This window comes from Brassica oleracea, chromosome C7 (assembly GCF_000695525.1).
Source record: "Brassica oleracea var. oleracea cultivar TO1000 chromosome C7, BOL, whole genome shotgun sequence".
NCBI lineage: Eukaryota > Viridiplantae > Streptophyta > Magnoliopsida > Brassicales > Brassicaceae > Brassica > Brassica oleracea.
Window position 1 is genome coordinate 11,485,217 of NC_027754.1, and position 13,712 is coordinate 11,498,928.

The 13,712-nt window shown below is 34.8% G+C and overlaps 1 protein-coding gene across 1 annotated transcript; it reads left to right on the forward strand.

Annotated features, from left to right (window-relative positions):
* Positions 1 to 1,187: 1,187 nt before the first annotated feature.
* LOC106302584 lies at positions 1,188 to 1,879 on the forward strand. Its single transcript, XM_013739060.1, has 2 exons — positions 1,188 to 1,478; positions 1,571 to 1,879. The coding sequence occupies exons 1-2, from the start codon at positions 1,188 to 1,190 to the stop codon at positions 1,877 to 1,879; spliced, it is 600 nt and encodes a 199-aa protein (XP_013594514.1).
* Positions 1,880 to 13,712: the final 11,833 nt, after the last annotated feature.

Here is a 13,712-nt window from a genome sequence, read left to right on the forward strand (position 1 = left end):
ACGTATGTTCAGCGCCATTGCCTTAAGTTTTCGCTTCTATGTTTTCTTCTTTGGTACCATTCTTGTCGAAAATTCATTCTAACTATTGTTTTAAAAAAAGATAAGAGATGAGTAGTATATATAATATAAAATACCAAACATCTGTTTCTGTACAATTTTTATTTCTGAAGATTATATATGATCATATAAAATTATTCCTGGTCAGTTTAGAAACCATATATAATATATATTCGTAATTTATAAACTAAGTTTATTTTTTACAGATGTTTCTACTTTATGGTATTTGCTTAAGATATATAAAGATATGTTTTAAGTAAAAAATGTATTAGAAATATTATTTTATAAAACAAAAAAATTATATGAAAAATATAGATAAATATTGGGCATTTTCTCTTGGTCTTAATATCCTTTACTTATTGCTTCTTCTATAATATTTATTTAATTACTCAAATCTTGAAAATTATACATATATATACATTGTATATATACACACAACATTGCATAAACAAATCAAATGGTTTGTATTCTATCTTGTTTCTTAAGGTTACAGAACTGGTCGACGCTTTTTCAAGGCACATGCTGCATCAAATTCACCTCGCCCACAAGTAAACATGTAAGATAAATAAATAACATATATATATATATATATATATATATCATAATTTAGTACAAGTTTTTATAACAAAACTGGTCATTCTCATGACATATGAGATCTCTGAACATAATGATACAAAATTGAGTAGAAGACCTAAAGTTATGGGAGATGTGAAGCCAAAGAAAGCAAAAGAAGACCATGGATCACTTTACATGCGTATAGAGGTAACCGGTAACCTTAGTTTTGTTTTTTTCATTAATTAAAAAAATATATCGAATTGTTTTCCACTAATTTCAAAAATATTTTGTAGCACGATCTAAATTTACAAAGATGTCGCGAGGCAGAAAGAATGCAAATGGCTTTTGAAATAGAAAATAACCGTAAAATGTTGGAGGCGCAATATATACAAGCAAGCAAGGCTCCATCAATAACCAGTCAACACAGAAACTATATTTCGACAACAACTCCTACAACTCAACGGCCATCATCACAAGTATTAGATCAGTGGTTAGCAGACCACTACTCCGGAAGACAGACCAGTGATTCACAACAACCAACTACTATGATTCCACAAACTACCACTTGTCTGCCCATGTGGGAGTTCCCTCAGGAGACAAAGAATACATTTTCAATGTACGATCCACAACATGTGAACACCTCAACTCAAGAAAAGCGACAATTTAACAAGAGTCTCAACTACAACATGACTCAAGGTTTCATCAATCCGTATGTGACTACTGAGCCCCAATCCATGCCTGGCTCATCCACTGTCACCACTCAGCCAGAACTTCAGCTCAACGATGATTTTCTCATTCACGACTTGTATCGCAATCCAAGTTTCCTACCAACCTCAGTACCACAAACAGTTGATTCTCTTCATCAGGTAATCACACTCTTTCGAAAACTGATATTTCATATATAGGAAATCACACAGTTGTTATAAATTATTTAGTGATGATTGTTTTACTTCTTTAGGTTATTTCCAACATTACATCTCCATTATCGACGGCACCACAACCAATACAAACATATGCTCCAAACCATACTTATAATTATCCTGAATACAATACTCTTGAAAGGGTTAAAGCCCAGCTCAGTGCATTACAATACTCAAGCACAAGCCGCATTCAAGTAACGCCTTTTTGTGAAACCAACTTATCGTCTTCTGTCACAAGGGATGATGAGGAAGATCCAGTAGATATGTATATTGACTGGGGTAAATATGAAGAAGTGGATATTGATGAACTTGATCCAGTTGAAGCACTCTTGGCTTTAGGTTTTTGAGTAAGTCCTTAACCTTAATATTTCAAAACTCTCGGTACGGTCCTCCCCAAAACGTTAAAAAAAAAACTTTCAGGTTGTGCTTTATACGTTGATCATAATAAGCCTGTATTATAGAGTCAGAGAACTTGATTTACCTTTATCGGTTTAGTTTTCATAATAAATACAAATCTAAGTTTGAACTGTAACACGTATTATTTGTCTGCCTTCATCAACACTATGTTGCCGTCATCAACCAAATGTTTTTTCTCTGTCTTCCCTTGGAAAATTTTCATGTATTCATAATATTAAGTGGCGTATCTCTTGTTGGACCGCGAAAGTTCTTATTAAAAATCACAAAGAAAAATCAAAAAGCGTATAAACGACAATATAAAAAAAATTAGAAAATTGTCGAGGAAATAGATGAATTCACGGAATTGAGATTTGATTTCTTTTCTTAACTAATAAAAACTCTCGTAATGTATAACGGTTATGCGATTTTTGAATCCCAAAATATACTTATGATGAAACTGTTTCGCAACATCTGAAACAGAATCTACGAACTCTAATCTAGGATATACTCTCGACACTTGCTCTAAGATGAAGACTAAGACTTTTTCTGAAAGTTTCTATTCGCGTTAAGGCATATGATATAATGAAGAGGTTAGGTACATATCTATATGTGAAGAATTTTTATCAACAAAATAAGCTTAAATTACCAAGAAAAAAGAATATTCGAAAAATAATCTTCATTTAAGTGCAAGTTGACGGCAACAGAAATATACCGATAATTATCTGGAGGTATTCCAAAATTGTCTTGAAACAGTCTAAAACGCTTACAATTATTAAAATATTTTATACACAATCTGTTAGGATTTATCTAAGATATTATGTAAGAATCTTAGTAAAATTTTGCTTCAAAAGACATTTTTTGTGGGCTAAAACCCATATTCACAAAGACCCAAGCCCGCCTGGCCTGGCCGCGACAGTGCGAACGTGTGTGTGGTTTACATAATGAATCATTTCGCTCCTTCTTCATAGTGTCCCTACTATTGAACCTTGTTATGAAATTTTCATATTTATACTGCAATATTTTTCTTGTTGTAAGCAATATGAAAATTTTTACTCTTACATTTCATTTAAGTGAAATGCTTTTTATGTAGAGCCCAAAGGACTTTTCCTCATTTCTCTTTACATTTAATCTAATAATTTACACATCCCAAAGGCTTATAAATTTGGGTCCCAACAATCCACCAGATAAATAAAAATTACTCAAAACATATGCAGACTCTACTTAAACAATAAACTAGACAAACAAATCTTTCGAGATCATAAGCGAAAATTAACTGCATATGAGGTAGTAGCATATTCCAGCCTTGAACCACTAATTGTTAATACTTGTCAGATTTTTTTTTTGGAGGTGGACATGATTGTCTTGAACCACCCGAAATTTGTGTAAACTGAGAAAACATATATAGCTAGCCCGTATTTTGTCTTCTCGTAGAGTTAAGTTTCTATTATGTTCATTTGAGCTGTTAACTTTCTTGGTTCTTCATGAGTGAGCTGAGATTAAAGTTTGAACGTCAACCTCCTAAAAACTGCCACATTTCAAACTCACTAGGTGATTGTCATTAGAACCTATCATACACAAAAGAATCATGTTATACTCTATATATATATACATATATATGAAGGTTTATGGTCTTATCTCACTGAAAAGCATTGTTTTATCTTAAATATTTACAAGAAGCATTGTTTGTCATCGTGAAAACTAAGTAATTCTCAATGATTTAATCAGATTATGTTTGACTTGTTATCAATTTGAACCGACATCTTGGATCTCCAATCACATTGGTGGGATTTCCATCAAACATATTCTAAGTCATAGACAATAAACTCATTTCGATTCCTTTGATGATTTCAATACTTGGTTTCTTGATAAATCTTTGGTAAATGGGTATGCAAGGTTGTCAGTTGACTTGATGTAATCGACATATATAACACCGCTTAATATTAAGTGTCTAATGGTTTTATGTCATCATCTGATGTAACGTTATTTGCCATTATATAGAGTATTAAGTGCCCGAGCTATAGTCGACAGACAGTCGTAGTATATGCATAGAGGTTGGACTGGTTTTTTCCACAATGGAATATCTTCCAAGAATTTACGAAGTCACTTTACTTCATCGCTGCTTTGTCTAACGTAATGAACTCAGACTCCATGGTTGATCTGGCAAAAACTAAATAAGAGTTTTATGAATTACCAGTATCAGTAGTCTGCATCTTAGCACTCGAGACGTGGTCATCTATCTTAACATATCTTAAAGAAAGTTGTTTCCCAATTTGATTTACCAGTTTTTTTTTCTTTTTTGTAAACATTAGCTTTGATTTGATTACCAGATTAATAAAAATCACAAACTTCTCTTTGCTCATTTTATAATTATCCCTTTCATTAAATAATTACCAATACTTGGACCTGCCCTACTACATCCAATGAAAAATACAAATACTATGGTAGTATCTGAAACACCTTGACCCGGAAATATTTGGAAAATCCTTGGAAAATTTTAGGTAAAGATTTATCAAGTAAACATAACAAAGCGATGCAACTTTATTAATACAATTAATATATAACCATAGATAATAAAAATAATGTTTGTAAACTCCCATAAAATTCCCCAAGTTTATAATATGCAGTCACAATGGTCTTCATAGTCTCACGCTCGGGTACACCCAACTACCCTTAGCCTGCACCAAAAAAGATACATGAACATACAAAACTACTCAGTGAGGACGCTCACATATAACCAATAACAATACCTAACATCAAGCAATGAATTCCATACTAGCAACCAATCATTATGTTTTCATTCTTGTACTTAACCTTTTCACATAGCAAGCCATTTTCCTTCAGTTGTTCCTTCCTAAGCATTCTATTTACAGATTTACTTAACCATTTTGACCACGAAGAACGTACGGCCGAAGCCAATGATAAACGTCCCAAAGCCAATCCTTGGCCCGTAGCCATCATACACGACCTGAGGCCACTCGATTGATCGGTCCCTCATACGGCCCAAAGTCACACGTTCCTGAAGGTCCTTAATACAGTCCAAAGCCACCAAATCTCGAAGGTCCCTCACGACCCAAGCTAACCTATGGCCCAAAGAAAAAAAAAGTTCATAATATCTTTTACGGCCTGAAGCCAAAACATATTTTTTAAAAAGTTCATTTGCTTAATCTCGTACTTTCCTTATTTATTCCCGTTCTTAATATTTTTCTCAACATTTTTCAATTAACATGCTAATTCATTTCTAGACTCAATTTTTATGTTTTTCACTTGAAAGTATTGATCTGAACCATGCCATCATCACAATGTAGCATGTCACATCCTAAGAACGTGAAGAACATTCTCTGAACCTTGAAAAATCACTTCGGAGATGAACGAACTTTCCATAAATGCAATATCTATTCTATCAGGTTGCCACAAATCACATCCCCACCTCGATTGATCTTAAAAGATAAAACGTTATGAACTTCTGTGTTTCCAGGAAAACAATTATGTGATCCTCCTTGCTTGATCCTCGCTTCATGAACTCCCTCTTTAAATTTTTATTCTTGCTCCGACTTCTTTCTAAAACTCATTTTCTGAGTTGGGAGAGAATGAGAGATGGCCACCCCTTTTTATAAGGTGTCGTAAACTTTCTCACCAAACTGGGTCATCATTGTTGTTTCTGTATTTGGGTTGGTCAAGTCCAACCATAAATGTCTTGACTCAATCTGTATGCTTCCTTCCTTATCTGACTCCCGCATAGCTGACCTTCCTTTCGTATAATTCCGCAGAGATAACTAGCCAAACTTTCTTTACTTGGAACCCACATTGTCTAGTGGACATTCGATACTTAGAGAAAAATTATGTTTTATTCCTTTCACGAGAATTACAAATGTTCTAACATTTAGAAAGTAACGCATTTAAGAGGAATTTGTCCCTGAATCTGCATCCACTATCTGCTTATTAACTTGAGACTCAAAAAACTATAAATACCTAGTCCTCATCATGCTTGCACGCTCTTTTATATCTCATCGTGTTCTCCACACTATTTCTACCATAGAAACCATCTTCCTTCTAATTAATTTGCTCGTTTGGAAGCCTTGTCATTTGAATGGGTTGTCCTTGAATCGAAAAACCAAACCACAAGTCATAAGGTGGTTTTGAAAGAATTCCAAACGATACGCCATTGCACCAATCTATTATCATGGAACATATGAAGCTTTTCAGAAAATTCCAAACGATACGCCATTGCACCAATATATTATATGATATTAAATAATCCATATAACTCGGTTACATTTTCCCCATCTTCACAGCTCTATCATTTTCCTTAAATGTTACCCTCTTTAAGTAAAACATCTCTCCCCTTTGGAATTCCAATTCTTTCCTTCTTTTATCCGCATAGTTATTTTGCCGATCATGTGGCTCCTTCATTTTCTCCTTGGCAAAATTAATTATGTTTTGGTGTCTCCTTTTATCATCCCTATTGGAATGTATTACCTTTCCCCTACTTTGATCCAACACAAGAGGGTTCAACATGGACGACCGACCATACATGGTCTCATATGGTGACATCCCAATACTAGAGTGATTAATGTTGTTGTACGCAAACTCACCTAATAGTAAATGCTTCTCACATAAGTTACCATAATCCACTATAAAAGAATGCAGCGTATCCTCCAGTGTTTGAATTGTCCATTCTGATTTCCCATGTATTTGTGGGTGGTAAGTATGTTGTTTTATGTTACTTTTACAATTACAAATTTACAAAAAAGAAAGCCTCATTCAAAATCTGTTGGATTCTCAGTTTTCTTTTAAAATCCTCCTTTGTAAAATTATATGTTATTTTGTATCTCAAAATCAAGGGTTAGTTTTATGTTTAACTAAAATCCCAATTTAAATTGACAGCATACTTTATTTGATTTTTACTCTATTTTTTTGAAAAATATATTTCATTTGAAGTATGCTATTTAGTTACTCCCTCTATTTTATAAATAGTGTTATTTTAACATTTATATTAAACAAAGAATGTCACTTTAAAATTTTAATACAATTTATACATATTTAACCTTAATACTAATTGTAAACTAAATTGATCAGATAAATAATTTTATTTATCTCAAACATCTTTGTATTGGTTAATCAAGTATTGTACTTGTTAACAAAAAAAATCTGCTAACAAACAACAACAAAAATCTAAAATATAAGTGTAGACATTGAAGTATTATACTTATTAACAACAAAAATTCTGAACTATAAGTGTAGGCAATCAAGTATTGTACTTATTTTCTTGAAAATAAAATAGCCCATAGAATTTTAAGATCCAAGTAGAGATAATATTTCTTTCATCTAAAACTTTAATATATTTTTTTGTTAGCAACTTTAATATTTTCTATACTTCACAAAAGTGTTATTTTATAATTATTCACACATATTATAAATTATCTAAAAAAATATTTTACCTTATGTTCATTCCCTACAATATTTTTCTCTCTAATTATATACTCTGAATTTTTATTTTGAATTATGCATAGAAAATGAAAACAATATTCTTTATTTAATAAAAACAAAACTATAAATGATACTCTTCATGTAGTATATATTAATTTTAAATGATTAATACTATTGTGAATAGTCAATCAAGAAGTCGAACCATAGTTCATATGATTACTGATTTTTTTTTAACACCGGTTAATTATGTTATTACAAACTATGAGAAACATTACATAGACAATACTACAGTTGGCAATTCTACCTGCCTTATGAAGATTCTCGTCTGACTGCATCACTCTGAGCCGACTTATGACATCCATTCCTGACGGTACATCTTGCGACATTCTGAAGATCTCTTATAAGCATTTTCTCCAATATTCTGCATAATTCACATTCTCCAGAAATGGAGGTTTCTTGGGTATTTGTTTTCTTATTGATGTTTTGGTGTTGGGTAAGATCTCTTTGTAAGTTCATGCATTGGAATAAAATTTGCTATTTGGACTACTGGCGTTGGTGTTGTTTGGATCAGATAATCATTATCATTGCATCCAGATGTTTTGGTCCTGTCCGTAAGACTTTGGCACACGGCTTAGCTTTGGAAAAGTTACTGTGGCTGGTCTCACTTAATCGAATGCAGTCAAGAACTCGATGGCTCCTTCATAGGTTGGCAAGGTCTACTGGTCTGGAGCGTCAACGAGAACGAGGAAGGAGTGATGTTCGATATAAAGGTAACGGATGGAAGATGCAAAGTTCTTTTCTAAATAAGAGTCGGGTTAGACGGTTTGAGGTTCCATTTGGTTTACGGAGGATTGCATTATGGATTACAATACTGGCACTTTGGCTCTTATCTCGCAGTAACAGAGTTAGGCAGCTTCAGGTTAATATGTTGGACAAATATTGGGTCAAGTTAATAGTAAACAATAATGTCTTTTTGGTCTTATTGCATATTGTTCTTTGGGACCAAATAATGTTGTAGAAACATTTGATCAGTATTGTTACTTAAAGGTTTTGGTTTGTGTTTGGTGTTGGTTATATATGGATCGGGAATTATTTCACGTTACGGACATGCCATGTATATTGGTTCTACGGCCACTGGTGCTTTGGTGTTATTCGTTGTTCTTTCAGGTAGTACAATCGCATGAGATGCGTACAAATGCTGCAAGATCGGCTTATAAGATCTTGCCTTGGAGTAAAACTTTTTCTCTTGGTCTTTCTTACTGGTGCTTGCTCATTATGAAGAATGGGGCTTTGGTTTGGAGGTTGTTTGTAGGAAAGAAATGGTTCAATGCTTTCAGGTTTACAAGTACAAAGAATGTTGTTTTGGTCCAGGTTTCGGGTTTGATGTTAATAAATATTATAAAAAGTTTTTTTTACACAAGGTGCCCGAGTACGAATCTCTTTTTGCAAGATGTATGTATAAGACATTATGGGACTACTTTGTTTCTTTGTATGCTTGGGTATCAAGGAAAAGCTTTATGGCTTCACTTATTTAAGTGGTATTGGATTATGATTGGTAATTGGAGGCAAACTTCGGTTATTTCATTTTCATCGACGAGATTAATGTGCTTGGTTTCATTACACCAAGAATATGAAGGGATGAGGAGAGCTTTCCAAATACTTGAGCGGACTGGTCGAGTAAAAGAAGAGTGGCTTTGTTGGATTATGGGAAATGTCATTTGGTTCGGAGTCAGCACATTAAGCGTGAATAGGACAAGTGAAAAGGGCATTGCAAGTGCTAAAGTGTATCGTTTTAATGGCAGTTTGTCTTTTTACAAAGGCGATATGTGTTGCTTTGAAATAGGAATGGGACTGATTTTGGTACAAGGTCAATTCAGGGTCTCATTATACCTGGCTGCTTATATCACGGGTGCAAATCCTTAATTTTTTTTTCTTTTATAAAAGTTTTAAGTTGGAATTGTCGAGAAATGGGTAGTAAATGGACTATGAGTTATCTGAGAGAGATATAGCACAAACATAAACCAGAATTTTTATTTTTATCAGAAACAAAGCAGGAGTTTGAATTTGTACAGAGATTTCAACTTCACTCTGGATTTGATAATCTGGTTACAGTGGATCCAAATGGAAGGAGTGGTGGATTAGCACTTTTTATAATAATGAGTATCAGATAAAGATTCTATACTCAAGTAACCGGATGATAGATGTGGAAGCAGTGGCTCTGGGGAAAAGAGTGTTTCTAACATTTGTTTATGGAGATCCGGTCCAAAAAATGAGGGAACAAGTCTTGTAACGATTAACTCGGTATGGGCTTTCAAGATCCGAACCCTGGTTTAATATTGGTGATTTAAATGAAATTATTGGAAATCATAAAAAAAATGGAGGAGCTTTGAGAAGTGTGGATTCGTTTATTCCCTTTAATGATATGATAAGAAACAGTGGCTTGTTGGAGTTTCCGGCCTGGGAAAACAAAATTTCAAGGCAAGGGAGAAAAGGAAAAGGAAAAGGGGCAGTGACGGTTAGATGTCGTTAAGATTGCACCCTAGCAAATGAGGAGTGGCATACTCTATTTCCCTGTTCTTATACAGAATATTTAGGGATGGTGGCATCTGATCATCGGCCTGTGGTGGCGTGCCTAGAGGATAAAGTCCCCATGAGGAAGGGGCAATTTCGTTTTGATAAGAGATGAGTTGGACAAGAGGGTCTCATGGAATCCATTTCATTGGGCTGGTCAGATCATAGTGTAGAAAGAGAGGATGATATAGTGGCAAAAATTAGCAATTGTCGCCACGAAATTGCAAAATGGCGGGAAAACAATCCACCTTACGGAAAGGAATAGATTAATGATTTACAGAAAGCTCTCAAAGAAGTACAAACAAATAATACTAGATCTCAGGAGGATATTGTGTAGGTGTCCAGGAAATTACAAGATGCATATAAGGATGAAGAAGATTATTGGCATCAGAAAAGTAGGAATATGTGGTATTCTTCTGGGGATCTTAATACAAAATTCTATCACGCTTTAACTAAGCAACGACAAGTTCGTAATAGGATCGTTGGATTACATGATGCTGCGGGGAATTGGATTACAGAGGATAATGGGGTGGAAAAAGTGGTTGTAGACTACTTTGAAGATCTATTCAGTACCACTTCACCTATAGAGTTTGAAAGTTTTCTCGTAGAGGTAACAACGGGGATCACTCCTCAGATGAACCAACTTTTGTTGAGGTTAGCAACTGAGAGTGAGGTTAAAGAGGCTTTGTTTATGATGCATCCAGAAAAGGCACCAGGACCAAACGGCATGACAACTCTCTTTTTCCAACATTCCTGGCATATTATTAAGAATGATTTGGTAGAAATGGTAAACAATTTTTTGGTTTCCGGAGAAATGGATCCAAGGTTAAATATTACTAATATCTTATGATTCCAAAAACGGAGAGACCAACAAGGATGACGGAGCTGAGGCCAATTAGTCTATGTAATGTAGGGTATAAAATTATCTCGAAGCAACTGTGTCAGCGGTTGAAATTATGTCTTTCGTCCCTCATTTCAGAAACTCAATCGGCATTTGTGGCTGGGAGGTTGATAACTGATAACATTCTTATAGCTCAAGAGATGTTTCATGGGTTACGGACTAATAAAGCATGTCAAGGAAAGTATATGGCAATTAAAACGGATATGAGCAAAGCTTATAATAGAGTGGAATGGGATTTTATTAAGGCTTTACTAGAAAAGATTGGCTTTGATCTTCGTTGGATTAAGCTAATGATGGAGTCTATATCATCGATTAAATATCGGGTTCTACTAAATGGCCAACCATATGGTCTAATTATTCCACATAGGGGGTTACAGCAAAGAGATCATTTACCCCCTTATCTATTTATATTGTGTATTGAGGCCTTGATTGCAAATATTAAAAAGGTGGAGAATGGGCAACAACTGACAGGTATGAAGGTAGCCATAGCATGTCCATCGATCTCTCATCTGCTCTTTGCGGATGATAGTCTTTTCTTTTGTAAAGTCCAAAGAGAAGAAAAAGAAGAATGTCAAAATATTCTTCGGATCTTAAAGGAATATGAGATGGTATCAGGTCAACTCATTAATTTTGATAAGTCTTCGATCCAATTTAGGCACAAGATTGAGGAATCAATCAGACAAGAATTGAGAGATATTTTGGGGATTCAGAATCTTGGAGGAATAGGAACTTATTTAAGATTACCAGAAAATCTTGGGGGTTCAAAGATTCAAGTTTTCAGCTTCGTACAAGATAGGCTAAATAAAAGGGTTAACAAGTGAACTTTTAAGTTTTTCGCGAAAGGAGGAAAGGAAGTGATCATTAAATCAGTGGTTACGGCATTACCAAATCATGTGATGTCTTGCTATCGATTACCTAAAGCAACCACAAAAAAACTGACAAGCGCGGTCGCACAATTCGGGTGGAGTCCAGGGAAAGCACAAGAGGAATGCATTGGAAATCATGGGACAAAGTGTGTGTTAGCAAGGAGGAAGGGGGATTGGGGTTCAAAGACATCACTGATTTCAACACAGCCATGCTTGGTAAACAGTTATGGTGATTGATTGAGAAGCCAAATACTTTATTTTCTCGAGTTTTCAAAGGTCGGTATTACATGAACGCCTCACCCCTGGAACCGATTCATTCCTACTCTTCGTCATATGGCTGGCGGAGTATCACATCTGCTAGATCTATGGTAAGCAAAGGACTAATCAAACGGGTAGGATCATGATCATCTATCTCTGTATGGAATGATCCCTGGCTCCCAACCACTCGCCTGAGACCAGCTAATAAAAACCAACAAAATCATTATCCAGACCTCACAGTGGATTCTCTCATTGATCCCACTTCGCAAAATCGGAATTCGCAGGCACTTCGGGCTTTAGTGGACCCACAGGATGTGAAAATTATAGAAAGTCTACCATTGAGCAGAACTCAGATGGTAGATAGAGATGGATGGCATTTCACAAACAATGGAAAATATACGGTCAAATAAGGTTATCAGGTAGAATGGGTTTACCTAGACAGGGAAAGATCACCAGTAATGTTTGGACCCACAGTAGATGTATTGAAGTCATTCTGCTGGAAAATACGGTGCTCACCAAAGATAAAACATTTCCTATGCAATTGGTGACAGGGTGTGTAGCAGTCAAGAAGAATTTGCAAGCGCAAGGGATAACTAGTGATATATGTTGTGCAAGATGCGGAACTGACGAGGAATCGATAAACCATGTGTTTTTAATGTCCTTTAGCACTTTAGGTTTGGGCTCTCTCAAAGATACCATCAAATCCAGCAATTTTTTCAACAAGGTCTCTATTTACAAATATAGATCATCTTTTCTGGAGAGTCTTCCCGCAATTAGATGATCATCAGTTTGCATGGATACTATGGTATATTTGGAAAGGAAGAAATAATAAAGTTTTTAGCAATTTGGATATTGATCCTAGGGATACGCTCAAATTGGCAGAAACGGAATCATCACTTTGGGCGGAAGCGCATATAGTAAATGAAGATGGTTTCGGAACCAGAAGAATGGTGAAGATGGTTTCGGAACCAGAAGAATGGCCAGCTTTTGCAAGTTATTTGGAAGATATTAAAGCCCTGAAAGAAAGTTTCATCCAATTAGAGATTGTCCATGTACCAAGAACGCAAAATTCAAAGGCGGATAGCCTAGCACGCAGTGTCAGGAAGCAACTGTATTTCCTCATTCACATGGATCAATATCTCCCGGTTTGGTTTACAGATTCTGTATAAGTTGATTACAAAAAAAATAATTGATTGTCATATATACGTTAATCATTTTAGAGAATTTTGTTTCAAATTAAACGATGTTTTCAAATTCCAATACTAATTTTATTAACTGTACATGTTATATAACTTTTAATATTATGTTTATTTTTATTTTTTGACATCAAACGGCTATTTTATTACTCAAATTTGAGGTGGTTTTGGAAGTCACACTGGAATAGAACAACCTACATAATAAAGTTTCCTATAGGATGATCGATAAGTTCTAGCTAGAAAATCAGAAATCATATTTTGCCTCCGTGGAACATATGAAATCTTGAATGCTTGGAATCGACTTTGAAGGGTCTTTATCTTTTTCTACTCCGTTGAAAAGTTTGGTCATGCATGAAGCTCTTTAATCATTGTGATCAGATCTTTGCAATCTATTTCAAAGTTTATTCCTAGCGTCGAAGGTTACTTGTCCTTAATAATTGGTTTTCTAGACTTGTTTTTCCATATGCAACCGTAGCCATTGAATTGAGTGGGTTGAGTCCATGATTCATCTACCTAACAAATGTTCTCCAAACATATGGCTTGTGAGTCATTGTTATATAATGGA